The following is a 14,824-nucleotide window of genomic DNA, read 5'->3' as shown; positions in this document are numbered from 1 at the left end:
AAGCTGTTTAAAGTCACAGTCAACTTAGTGTATGTAAACTTCTGACCCACTGGAGTTGTGATACAGTGAAATAATCTGTCTGTAAACAATTGATGGAAAAATTACTTGTGTCATGCACAAAGTAGATATCTTAACCGACTTGCTAAAACGATAGTTTGTTAACAAGAAATGTGTGGAGTGGTTGAAACGCGTTTTAATGACTCCAACCTAAGTCTATGTAAACTTCTGACTTCAGCTGTACATGGATGATTTATAAAGCACATTTAACAGTTAGGCTGTTGATTATAGACCTAATTATGTTGGTTTCCTCTCTCCTCACTTTTCTTAGACAATTAGACAATTAAGGCAAGGGCTGTTTTCTCGTCTCCTAACTCCGCTGCTGCCTCCACTGGTTAACTTTGCTATTATGCACATAGCAACATGGTCTAGGAAAAGGCGGCATTTCAACAGCGCACTGATGTGCTTCAGAACCGACCCATATCCAACGTGGGAGAAAGCGCATTTGTTATAAAATAATGTCACATTTGTGTTGTACCATTGTTCTTACATAATATAACCATATACAATTTCAGTAGCACATGTTTTAGTCTGATGGACTGTGCCATCCCCATGGTCTCCACAAATGGATCAGTCCGGTCTGATTCGCGCCTGTCTGAGTGGTATCTTGTACACCATTATTAATCACAAAAAATTCTACTGCTCGTCTAAAGAAATGTCGTCGACCAACAGCCAATCGACCAGTTGACTAAATTGGGTCAGCCCTAAACAGCACTAAAAGACAATGTGATAGTGTTGGTGCCCCGTTTGAAAATGTATGCACTGGAACAGTAGGGGGCTATAGTGAGACAGGTTACTCTCACTGAAGTTGCCCCTAGAATAGATACTGATGTGAGGCCTACAGACAATATGTACTCTGTGTTACTCACCCTCTCGGAGAAGACGCTCCATCTTCTCACACGTCTGGTCGTTGTAGATGCAGACGTCGAAGCCCAGGCTCTTAAAGCACTTAAACAATTCGCCTGCGTCTCGATCCGTGCCATTGCGTACATTCATTCCTGACAGACAATATGAACAGCATTCACTGTACTCTACATGTACAGTGTATAGCTTACACAGTGTTATACAATAGGCCACTAAAATCAAGCTATATCTAATGGCAGAGCTCCAGACTAACATTTTCCCGTATTGGCACTGGTGCCACTAACTTTTTCAGTTGGTGGCACGAGCCTATAATTTGGTCGCACCCAAAAATAAACAAAATTGCAGCGTCGCGCAATAGAAACAATAAGAGTAATCACCTTATAAAGTATTTCAAGATGTGTAATAGAATACTGAGATGTTGAATGTAACAACTATTGAATACTATGTCCAATCAGGAATGTATGATTCAAAACATTTTGATATGCAACCTAATCCAGTGATTGTCATGAATTTCGAGTTGACCATTCTGTATTTAAGAAAATATATATTTTACTGTCAAAATAGGGTTTCAGAAAGCTGAGACCCTCCTCTCTTTAACAGGTAGTTACTTCCAAAGTTGCATTTTTTCCCGCAATTGCATTTTGAAATGTTACACAATCAGAATGCATTTTTCGGGGTGCACGAGGGGGGAAGAGAGAGAATGTGCAAGGCTCCCGCATTACAGCAGCCGGCCGCAGTGAAACAGGCACAGTGGCAGGGCAGACACTTTCATTACAGGAATCATGACGTTAATGCACCTTAATGTTTGACCAAATCATAGTTTTATCCGCCCCAAAAAATGGAATGTTTGATTGAGGTGACCAGACTAGAATGTGGGGCTCGCACCGGTGTGACCAATTCAAAGTCAAAGGGTTGCAAAATGCGACTAAATGGTCACAGTCTGGAGCCCTGAGTGGAAATCAACAATCTTATAAAGAGTAACTGTGTTACATAAGTGTATTAGTGTTGTATAAGTTTAATAAAGCAGTGTGGATAATATAAAAGTGTTAGACAACCATGTATCCAAGTCAATATAAAAGGTGATGCCATACCCGTCTTTTCGTCAAAGTTCTTGTTGTTGATTATGATGCACTTGCCCACTCGCTGGTGGCTCATCTTATACTGGAATGTTGGTGAAACGATTCTGTAATGGCTTTCAGAGGAGTAGTCCTGCTCCCGCGTCTTGCCATCCTTATTCTTCTTACTGAGCAAGCCATAGAGAGAGAGAAAAAAGGTTAATTCAATCAAATCAAATTTTATTGGTCACACTCGGGGCTCCCAAGTGGCGCAGCGGTCCAAGGAACTGCATCTCAGTGATAGAGGTGTCACTACAGACACCCTGGTTCAAATCCAGGTTGTATCACAACTGGCCGTGATTGGGAGTCCCATAGGGTGGCACACAATTGGCCCAGCGTCGTCCAGGTTTGGCCGGTGTAGGCCGTCATTGTAAATAAGAATTTGTTCTTAACTGACTTGCCTAGTTAAATAAAAGGTAAAAAAAAAATTAAATACACATTTTTAGCAGATGTTATTGCGGGTGTAGCAAAATGCTTGTGTTCCTAGCTCCAACAGTATCTAACAATTCATAACAATACACACATCTAAAAGTAAAATAATGGAATTAAGAAATATATAAATATTAGATTGCTCAATGTCGGAGTGGCATTGACTAAAACACAGTAGAATAGAATACAGTATATACATATGAGTAAAGCAGTATGTAAAACATTATTTAAACATTAAAGGTGCAAGTGATTCCAAGTCTATGTATATAGGGCAGCAGCCTCAAGGTGCAGGGTTGTGTAACCGGTGGAAGCCGGCTAGTAATGACAAAGATGACACATATAGGTATCCATTGATACCTGGATAAATGTTTCAGGTAAAGTTACATCAAATGTATTTGAACCCAGTTGATAGTGACTGACTTATGTTTGTATTACTGGCACCAACAGACCAACTTGTTTGGATAGGCCTACATCTATAACCTCTGGTAAACAACTCAACAAAATTCCTCTGCAAAGAGAATTTGGCATCACTTTCAAAAGGGTGAATCTTAAAAAGGTAGTTATTTTTAAGCACTAGATAGAACAATACACCTTCAAACAGTACCCACATAACACAGGGCATTCTTAATGAAAATACATGCCACTTTTAAAGTCATTAGACATAACACACATGCTACTGAAAAAAATACATACATTATTGACCCTCACTGTATTCAACATAAAACCAAGGTCATTTATATATTCGGCTGTAATTACCCACCCAAAACGAAATACTAATTAGCTGCTAATGTGGCTATTATACAGAACTACAAATCTTGTCGCAAGCTTTGACTTAATATGCTAACGCAAGCTTTGCAAAATAAATGTAAACATACATGTTATTAAATGATTGCGCAACAAAGAGCGTCTGCGTTGCCAATCGCTAAAATAGGGCTGACGGTCCAAACACTATATCAGACCTCGATATAAGAGCGAGATATCCGTAAAAACGGTATTCTTACTCGAGGCTATTTCTGGGGAAGTAGGTAGTGCCCCGCTTCCTTGAGAAAAGGCTAACTTGACAACTCCTTTGATTACTTCAACATTAGACAAGCTAACATTTCTCAAAACATTCTGCTGACTTCAACAAATCAGGAATGACAAAAAGTCATCCAAACACACAGAATCCATGAGAATCAAAAACATCCTTGAACCACTTACTCAGAGACCATTGAGCACGTACATTTTCAAATGAGGCATTAATGTCATGGCCAAATCTGTTGAAGTAATCCACTGGTAGGTGAATTAAAGTTACATGTTGAGCTAGCTCGGGTATTAAGAAGTCATAAGTGAATCAAAGTATGTCCCCGACAGAGTAAATCTTCCCGAGTGACAATTCTCACAGACCTGTCATATTTCCATTCTTTAAAGGACCCATCCAGATAGGTAGGCCACAGTAGCCCTTTGGGCTCACAATATCAGCATGTGTTCTAGAAGAGCCTAGTCATCAGGTTACCCAAGAACTGCAACAATGGGACCCCATACTCAGACACATGCGCACATGCACGCTCACATGCACGCAGACACAGAAATGGCCAAACAGGCCATACTATACCCCACATGTGATCCAGAACTTTTCCATAGCCCCCCACCCCCTCCCTCATGGTGCCAGAATGCCTAGCAGTGGTCCGAGAGTGGGCAAAGAGCCCTGCCTCTGTGGGGGTGGGAGGGGTCCTTTACCTGGGTTCCTCATTAAGCGCCACGCCACTCTGCATCTGAAATACGTTGCTCCTCTTGTCTCGCTCCTTTTTAGTTTTTTTTGCCTTCTCCAAACCTCGAGGTGTTGATTTTTTGGGGCGTGCGGAGCGGTTGGTGTGTACTAGGATCCTGACATGCTCTCTATACTCTATAGACACTGGACTTGGCCTGCGTGCACTGGGGACAGGGGTGGCGCGCTGTAGCTCCCTGAGTCAGCAGCCACCACACCAAACCAGAGTTTTCTAAAGGCCTATTCAAATGACCCTGCACACTCTGTGGAGGTCAGGCAGGGCAGCACGTAGCCTTTATGGCTGCTGACAAGCACAGAATCAGCCTCTCTCTCTCTCTCACACACACACACACACACACACACACACACACACACGATTATTAACAAGCTATACTGTATGGCTATTAGCAGTTATTGTATGTGTGGTCAAACTGTATAACAGACTGTAGGTTACTGTATGGTTATAAACAGCAGACTAGCTACATCCATAAATGGGTAGTCTTGGAAATCTCACACCTAGGGAACAGCACTAGGTCTGGGTAACATGGTGGATTTTTTGGGCCACTTTGAAAAAGGGGAGAAAAAAAATGGGTGCTCTATAGACAGAAAATCGTCCCAACAAATCACGAATTTCAGTATTCAGGGCTTAAATGTGAGCGGGAATTGTGCTCTTGAAAAATAACATGACAGAGACAGACGCAGATAGCTACCCAGCAAGCCGGGAACATTCCCAGGACATTAGCTAACATTCCCATTCATTTCTAGCTAGGGTTTGATCTAACATCCCACAAACATTCCAATAATGTTTTTGATAACACTTTTTTTTTTATTACTAAGAAAACGTTTGACATTAAATAGGCTATCCTTGGAACATTGATCTATAACAACCACAGAACATTCCCCTAAGTTTATTATTAGGTTACCATGGAATGTTATAACAGTAATTTTCTTAAAACATAATTTCTGCAACAAAAAGTGGGAGATATAGAAGTGGTTCTGAGAAATCATTGGAATGTTTTGCTGATGGAGATGTTATTCAAAACACCCTTACCAACCAGCAGGGAATATTCCCACAAAACTCTCAAAGTTATAGTGTGATGTTAGGACATGGCGTTCAAAAACACGTTCCCTAAACATACTTCAACGATCATGCCTGGATTCAATGAAATTGGTTCTGAGAAAACATTACTGGAACGTTCTGCTGATGGAGATGTCATCCAAGACACCTATAACAACAAGCACAGAACATACATATAATACTCTCAAACTTACAGAGTGATGTTATGATTGTTACAATAATGTTCCCTCAATATACTTCAGAGATATTGCCAGAATACAATGAAAGTGGTTATAAGAAAACAATATTGGAACCTCCCATTATGTCTATGGATGTTACCCAACATATTGTAGCAAATCTGCCGTTCTTAATGACCAACAAAAACGCTCCACCAAGGGACACACCAATAAGTTATTCTTTAATGTTATGCTGTTACCAATAATGTTCTAAGAACATGATAATGGAATGTCCTGTTAATATTGATGTATGCTACAGTGTAACATTATATGAAGTTACTTAACTTATAAGCATAGCCTACATATGGCAATTTAATCTAAACTCATAAAAAAAAGAAATCCTTTCACTGTCAACTGCGTTTATTTTCAGCAAACTTAACATGTGTAAATATTTGTATGAACATAAGATTCAACAACTGAGACATAAACTGAACAAGTTCCACAGACATGTGACTAACAGAAATGGAATAATATGTCCCTGAACAAAAGGGGGGGGTCAAAAGTAAGTCAGTATCTGGTGTGGCCACCAGCTGCATTAAGTACTGCAGTGCGTCTCCTCCTCATGGACTGTACCAGATTAGCCAGTTCTTGCTGTGAGATGTTACCCCACACTTCCACCAAGGCACCTGCAAGTTTCCGGGCATTTCTGGGGGGAGGGGGGCTCCGGGCTCTTCGCTGGCCATGGCAGAACACTGACATTCCTGTCTTGCAGGAAATCACGCACAGAACTAGCAGTATGGCTAGTGGCATTGTCATGCTGGAGGGTCATGTCAGGATGAGCCTGCAGGAAGGGTACCACATGAGGGAGGAGGATGTCTTCCCTGTAACGCACAGCGTTGAGATTGCCTGCAATGACAACAAGCTCAGTCCGATGATGCTGTGACCCTCCACATCCAAATCGATCCCGCTCCAGAGTACAGGCCTCGGTGCAACGCTCATTCCTTCGACGATAAACGTGAATCCGACCATCACCCCTGGTGAGACAAAACCGCGACTCGTCAGTGAAGAGCACTTTTTGCCAGTCCTGTCTGGTCCAGTGGATGTGTGCCCATAGACGAAGTTGTTGCCGGTGATGTCTGGTGACGACCTGCCTTACAACAGGCCTACAAGCCCTCAGTCCAGCCTCTCTCAGCCTATTGCGGACAGTCTGAGCACTGATGGAGGGATTGTGCGTTCCTGGTGTAACTCGGGCAGTTGTTGTTGCCATCCTGTACCTGTCCCACAGGTGTGATGTTCGGATATACCGATCCTGTGCAGGTGTTGTTACACATGGTCTGCCACTGCGAGGACGATCAGCTGTCCATCCTGTCTCCCTGTCTTAGGCGTCTCACAGTACAGACATTGCAATTTATTGCCCTGGCCACATCTGCAGTCCTCATGCCTCCTTGCAGCATGCCTAAAGCACGTTCACGCAGATGAGCAGGGACCCTGGGCATCTTTCTTTTGGTGTTTTTCAGAGTCAGCAGAAAGGCCTCTTTAGTGACCTAAGTTTTCATAACTGTGACCTTAATTGCCTACCGTCTGTAAGCCGTTAGTGTCTTAGCGACCGTTCCACTGGTGTGTGTTCATTAATTGTTTATGGTTCATTGAACAGGCATGGGAAACAGTGTTTAACCCTTTACAATGAAGATCTGTGAAGTTATTTGGATTTTTACAAAATTTGAAAGACAAGGTCCTGAAAAAGGGACGTTTCTTTTTTTGCTGAGTTTACTTACGTCATACTTTATTAGGCTATTGCCCAAACTTAGTTATAGCTTTCTTGAGGAAGGTCGTCAATGAGATTTGAACTTGTGATCTGCTACTTCCCAGCCCTGTACTTAGCACACTGCACCACCAGGATGGAGTTGCTCAATACACAAACGCTAAGAATTTCAAGTCTCACGGCTATGTCTTAGTAGATATTTGAATATATCTATTGACACATCACCACAATCTGGCAAGCAATAATTTCATGTTAATATACAGTACCAGTCAAACATTTGGACACACCTACTCATTAAAGGGATTTTCTTGATTTTTACTATTTTCTACATTGTAGAATAACCAAAAAAGTTACAAAAAGTGTTAAACAAATCAAAATATATTTTATATTCTTCAAAGTAGCCATCCTTTGCCTTGATGACAGCTTTGCACACTCTTGGCATTCTCTCAACCAGCATTTTCTATGGGATTGAGGTCAGGGCTTTGTGATGGCCACTCCAATACCTTGACTTTGTTGTCCTTAAGCCATTTTGCCACAACTATGGATGTATGCTTGGGGTCAGTGTCCATTTGGAAGACCCATTTGCGACCAAGCTTTATCTTCCTGACTGATGTCTTGAGATGTTGCGTCAATATATCTACATAATTTTCCTTCCTCATAATGCCATATATTTTGTGAAGTGCACAAGTCCCTCTTGCAGCAAAGCACCCCCACAACATGATGCTGCCACCCCCGTGCTTCACGGTTGGGATGGTGTTCGTCGGCTTGCAAGCCTACAAACCTGTCTCAGTTGCACCAGCTTTGTCAGGAGGAACGGGCCAAAATGCACCAGACTTATTGTGGGAAGCTTGTGGAAGGCTACCCAAAAACTTTGATCCAAGTTAAAAATTTTAAAGGCAATGCTACCAAATACTAATTGAGTGTATGTAAACTTCTGACCCACTGGGAATGTGAAGAAAGTAATAAAAGCTGAAATAAGTCATTCTCTCTACTATTTTTCTGATATTGCACATTCTTAAAATAAAGTGGTGATCCTAACTGACTTAAGACAGGGACTTTTTACCAGGATTAAATTTTAGGAATTGTGAAAAACTGAGTTTAAATGGTTGTCATGTCTTTGGGCATCATTAACTTGAAGACATGTTTATCAAATAACTCTAATTATTATTACGCGATTAACTGATTAATCGTGTAACTGTAATTAACTAGAATGTCGGGGCACCAAGGAAAATATTCAGATTACAAAGTTATAATTTTCCTAATATAACTTTCCAGATATCATAATATCTGGTCGATTTGTCTCCTCATTAATGCATGGTCAAACATATTGGCCAACTCATAATGGAGTGGAGGCCTGGTCTCCAGAAAGTAATTCTGGGTGGTCGTTTTATACTGAACATAGAAAAGGCTGTCACATGACGCCTTGTCCTGTCTGTGTCCCTGGGGGCGTGCCGATGACTGAGTTAAGCTTTGTACAGAAATACAATTCTCTCACATTAACATCAGTACATAGCATCTCAACATATTCCAAATAGCTTTAATCTTATTAAATCATTTTATACAACCATTAGGTGTAAGTCTCATCGCTGAGGCTAGTATATAAACCTTAGTATGGTAATATGGCAATATTGTCTCTGAGTTTCATAAAATTGTACCAAGCGGACCAGTCCGTGGCTGGATTCTTCACCGATCTTTTATACCTTCTCCAGAACATAAATGTCGTTCGGTTCTCCACTTCTGTGAGGTGGAAGAATCCTTTGTTCTCTCCATGAAAACTCTCTGCCTCTTTATACTGGGGCCATGAGGCAGGACATTCTCCTTTGGAATTTTACGACCCCTTCACACAGCTTTGTGTCAGAAGTATAGAGGTCGGGGGATGGTGCATAGAAAACCCAGAGGGCAACGTCATGACATGGTCATTATGGCCAAACAGTTCTATTTTTGTTTCATCAGACCAGAGGACATTCCACCAAAAAGTACGATCTTTGTCCCCATGTGCAGTTGCAAACCGTAGTCTGGCTTTTTTATGGCGGTTTTGGAGCAGTGGCTTCTTCCTTGCTGAGCGGCCTTTCAGGTTATGTCGATGTAGGACTCGTTTTACTGTGGATAGAGATACCTTTGTACCTGTTTCCTCCAGCATCTTCACAAGGTTCTATGCTGTTGTTCAGGGATTGATTTGCACTTTTCGCACCAAAGTACGTTCATCTCTAGGAGACAGAACCCAACGCGTCTCCTTCCTGAGCGGTATGACGGCTGCGTGGTCCCATGGTGTTTATACTTGCGTAATATTGTTTGTACAGATGAACGTGGTACCTTCAGGCATTTGGAAATTGCTCCCAAGGATGAACCAGACTTGTGGAGGACTACACATTTTTTTTTCTGAGGTCTTGGCCAATTTCTTTTGATTTTCACATGATGTCAAGCAAAGAGGCACTGAGTTTGAAGGTAGGCCTTGAAATACATCCACAGGTACCACATCTCCAATTGACTCAAATGATGTAAATTAGCCTATCAGAAGCCTCTAAAGCCATGAGAACATTTTCTGGAATTTTTCAAGCTGTTTAAAGACAGTCAACTTAGTGTATGTAAACTTCTGATCCACTGGAATTGTGATATAGTGAATTAAATTAAAAGTGAAATAATCTGTCTGTAAACAATTGATGGAAAAAGTACTTGTGTCATGCACAAAGTAGATGTCATAACCGACTTGCCAAAACTATAGTTTGTTAAGAAGAAATATGTGGAGTGGTTGAAAAACGTAAGTGAATGTAAACTTCCGACTTCAACTGTATCATCAAAAGAAGGTAAAGATATAACTTGCAATCAATGTCTAATTGTCACGCCCACTCCCGCTCTGGCGCTCGACGTCACCGGTCAACTAACCACCGGTCCTGGTAACCCACATTACGCACACCTGGTAACCATCGTTATGCACACTTGGTCTTCATCAGTACCTTGATAGGGCTAAACAGGGGACCTAAGTAGCCTCAGTCTTAGGCAGTATTGGTTTTGTTTTTCTTCCCCAGTTCGCTTCTCGAGTTTTGTATTTCCTCATGTTCTTCGTTATTAAACTCACCAACTGCACTTGCTTCCTGACTCCCTGCATCTACGTTACATAATACTGCCTCAACAAATGGAAGAAGCACAAAATGCAGACATCTCCCAGAGGGTCAGTGAACAGGGACAGCTAATCCTCAAACAACACAACCAACTGGCACGAGTGGTAATGGTTATGGATGAGGTCCTCTGCATTCTCCAATGCCTCGACATCATCCGAGGGGCGTCACCTCCAACTAGTGGAGGAATCTCTACAGCAATTAGTCCCAAAGAGCCAGTCCCCCCAGCCCATCCAGTAGTCCGCCCAGGTCAGCGATGCCCGATTGTCCCTCCTGGACAAATATGACGGGATTCCATCCATGCTCCCTCTATTTCGCCCATCAGACCAGAGCCCCTACCAATGAGAGGTCTAAGTTTGCCACGGTCATTTCCCCGCTGAACGGACAGGCGTTGGAGTGGGTCACGGCCGTCTGGGATAGAGGAGAGGAGGAGCTGGGTTCCTATGAGAGGTTCATAGCTCTGTTAAGAGCGGTCTTCACCCATCCACTAGAGGGCAGAGAGGGAGTTGAGTGCGTACTCAAACTCCGGCAGTGTGCCCAGACCGCTGCAGAGTACGCACTCATCTTCCAGACCATGACAGCCTCCAGCGAATGAAATGAGCCGGCACTCCACACCCTATTCAGAAGAGGACAGCGCGAAGAGATCCAGACGGAGCTGGTGTGTCGAGACAACCTCTCCTTGGAAGCACTCATCGCGATGGCCATCCATCTGGATAAGGTTCTTCGGGAGTGTCGGCACCATCACATCTCGCTCTCCTCCTTTGGCCTTCCTGAGACAAAGCCTGAACCCAAGGAGGTAGGGTCCACACACCTCACTGTGGCAGAGCGATGCTGTCGGAGATGGCTGGGGCTCTGTCCCTATTGCGGTCAGGAGGGGCACCAGCTTCAACGGTGTCCAGTGCGTCCCAAGCTGGGGTCCACGAGGGCTGAGGGACAGCACTGTGATCATCCGTTTCCCGGGGTAGGCGTGAGTATTCCATCACTTTCCGCCAAACCCTTTCTGGTTTAAATTTCACTGGCTAGCTGTCCCTCATGCGTTGTCTCTGTAGCTCTAGTGGACTCCGGTGCCGCGGGAAATTTCATTAACAAGTTCAAGCACTGGATAGTTGACCACTGGGATCCGGGACAATCACACACATCACAGCACCACTCACCATCACTGTGGGACCCTGCACCAAGAAAGCCATCCTCGACCTCCCATGGCTCCAACGTCACGACCCCACCATCTCCTAATCGAGGATGGAGATCACTGCCTGGGCACCCTGATGTCGGAAGACCTGCTTTCCCTTACCCGGTGGTTCCACGTCAGCTGAGAGTCCTGTGGTTGCCCTTCAGGCCAACATCGCAGATGTTTACCAGGATCTATGAGAGGTTTTCTCCAAGACCCGTGCCACCTGTCTCCCTCTTCATCACCCCTGGGACTGTGCCATTAACCTGCTAGCAGAAACTACGCCTCCGCGCAGCCGCGTCTATCCAGTCGTTGGCTAAAACCAAAGCTATGTTAGAGTACATGTAGGCTCTCCAACAGGGTTTCATCTGCCCCACCACCTCTTCTTCGTGGTCAAGGAGGGAGGTCAACGTCCGTGCATCGACTACAGGGGTCTCAATTTCATCACCAAGTATCGCTACCCTCTCCCGTTGGTGCCGGCCGCCATCGAACAGCTCCGTGGGGCCCGGTTTTTCACTTGACTGGACCTGCGGAGTGCCTACAATCTGATCTGCATCCAGGAGGGGGATGAATGGAAAATGGCATTCAGCACAATGTCTGGCCACTACGAGTACTTGGTGATTCCTTATGGATTAGCCAATGCTCCACTCCACCACTCTCCTTCTTGGTCAAATAGCCCTTACACAGCCTGGATGTGTGTTGGGTTATTGTCCTGTTGAAGAACAAATTATAGTACCACTAAGCCCAAACCAGATGGGATGGCGTATCGCTGCAGAATGCTGTGGTGGACATGCTGGTTATGTGTGCCTTGAATTCTAAATAAATCACAGACAGTCTCACCAGCAAAGAAAATGTCCTTCCACACGGCACGTGTGGACGCAAAGCATCGTCCAATTAACGAAAAATATTGCCGTAAAGAGTGTGATTTGCGACACAAAATAAACGATAGTGCATAATATGAAACAATAGATGTTTTATCGTTTGTTTCGTTGTGTCGCAAATCACACTCTTGATGGCAATATTTTTCGTCAATTGGACGACGCTTTGCCTTCTTCCACACGTGCCTTGTGAAAGGAGATTTGCAACACAAACAAACATGGAGGAGAGTGAACGTGACACAGAGCTCGTACCTAAAAGAGGGGCTACTTTGGTCGCATGGATGTAGTTTGGGTATGAAAAGTCTGACATGGACCAGAAAATCATCTTCTGCAAAATATGTCGCAGGCCGGTCCCGACAACAGGCTCAAACACCACTAACCACCTACGCAAGAATCATGTGAAACAGTACGGAGAGAGTCTACAGATGAGACCCAAAAAAGTACAGTCGAGTGCGCAAAACAAACCCCCGACTCAGACGTTGCAAGAGGCTTTTGCCCGCGACACGCCATATGGCAAAGAATCACAAAGATGGAAGGAGATAACAGCTGCCGTTACAACTTACATCTGCAAAGACAAGGCCCCAAATTACACGGTCGAGAAACGATGGTTTCGTGAGTTGGTGCTAACACTCGACCCAAGATACCACTTGTCATCTCCCGTCTGGATTACTGCAACTCGCTGTTGGCGGGGCTCCCTGCCTGTGCCATTAAACCCCTACAACTCATCCAGAACGCCGCAGCCCGTCTGGTGTTCAACCTTCCCAAGTTCTCTCACGTCACCCCGCTCCTCCGCTCTCTCCACTGGCTTCCAGTTGAAGCTCGCATCTGCTACAAGACCATGGTGCTTGCCTACGGAGCTGTGAGGGGAACGGCACCTCCGTACCTTCAGGCTCTGATCAGGCCCTACACCCAAACAAGGGCACTGCGTTCATCCACCTCTGGCCTGCTCGCCTCCCTACCTCTGAGGAAGCACAGTTCCCGCTCAGCCCAGTCAAAACTGTTCGCTGCTCTGGCACCCCAATGGTGGAACAAGCTCCCTCACGACGCCAGGACAGCGGAGTCAATCACCACCTTCCGGAGACACCTGAAACCCCACCTCTTTAAGAAATACCTGGGATAGGATAAAGTAATCCTTCTAACCCCCCCCCCCTTAAAAGATTTAGATGCACTATTGTAAAGTGGTTGTTCCACTGGATATCATAAGGTGAATACACCAATTTGTAAGTCGCTCTGGATAAGAGCGTCTGCTAAATCACTTAAATGTAAACGTAATACCAAATGCAAATTGAAATGTGACACGTATTAATGCCAAAATAACTTGCAAAACAGGCAAGACGCCAAAAATAAATAAATAAATAAAATATGGCCTAAAGTGTTTTACATTTACCTTTTTAGATTTTATACATTAATATTTTGATACATGCTTAATTGAAAATTTGCACAAAGGTTCTAAATAAAATGAGAAATAATCAAATACGAGTAGGTACATTTTATTTGTTCAAAACGTAAGAAATAGGCCTTTACATGTGGTAATTTTATATAAACTATTAATTGAACTTACAGAAAATGTGCTATATCAATATGTATCTTTATATGAAATTAACTATATCGGGATATGAGATTTTGGCCATATCACCCAGCCCTACTGTGAAGCATTTATTTGGGCTGCAATTTGATGTGCAGTTAACTCTAATGAACTTATCCTCTGCAGTAGAGTTAACTCTGGGTCTTCCTTTCCTGTGGCGGTCCTCATGAGACCCAGTTTCATCATAGCGCTTCATGGTTTTTGCCACTGCACTTGAAGAAACTTTCAAAAAGTTATTGGAATTTTCCAGATTGACTGACCTTCATGTCTTAAAGTAATGATGGACTGTCGTATAAAATGTGGCCTAACTGAATCTTAAAAATTCCTTCAACATAGCTTCTTATTTATGCAAATAAAACACCATCAACATCTTAAGGCTTTAACTTCTCTTGGCCTGCGGGACACACTCCCAAAAGCCAGTGAAATAGCAGGGCGGCAAATTCAAAACGACCAAAATCTCATAATTCAAATTTCTCAAACATACGACTATTTTACACCATTTTAAAAGGTACACTTCTTCTTAATGCAACCACATTGTAAAGCCTTCAAAAAGGCTTTACAGTGAAAGCAAAACATTAGATTGTTAGGACACCACCTAAACAAGAAAAGCCACACAGCCATTTTCCTAGCATGGAGAGGCGTCACAAAAAACAGAAATACAGCTAAAATTAAGCACTAACCTTTGACAATCTTCATCAGATGACACTCATAGGACATCATGTTACACAATACATGTATGTTTTGTTCGATCAAGTTCATATTTATATCCAAAAACAGCATTTTACATTGGCGCATGATGTTCAGAAAATGTTTGCCTCCCAAACCTCCGGTGAATGTGCACATTAATTTACAAAAATACTCATCATAAAC

At 43.3% G+C, this 14,824-nt stretch overlaps 1 protein-coding gene across 1 annotated transcript in view; it reads right to left on the bottom strand.

The window, feature by feature from the left end:
* casp7 (caspase 7, apoptosis-related cysteine peptidase) overlaps nucleotides 1-14,824 on the bottom strand; it is a 29,546-nt gene that overhangs the window by 5,944 nt on the left and 8,778 nt on the right. Inside the window, exons 3-4 of the mRNA XM_029764177.1 lie at nucleotides 2,013-2,164; nucleotides 927-1,055 (exon numbers count right to left, since the gene is read on the bottom strand). Coding sequence (XP_029620037.1) covers nucleotides 927-1,055; nucleotides 2,013-2,164 — 281 coding nt within the window. The remainder of the gene's footprint in view (nucleotides 1-926; nucleotides 1,056-2,012; nucleotides 2,165-14,824) is intronic.

The sequence above is a fragment of the Salmo trutta genome, chromosome 10, assembly GCF_901001165.1.
Source record: "Salmo trutta chromosome 10, fSalTru1.1, whole genome shotgun sequence".
In the NCBI taxonomy this organism is placed as follows: Eukaryota; Metazoa; Chordata; class Actinopteri; order Salmoniformes; family Salmonidae; genus Salmo; species Salmo trutta.
Note: the sequence above shows the minus strand (reverse complement) of the source record. Positions and strands in the feature narration are given on the sequence as shown.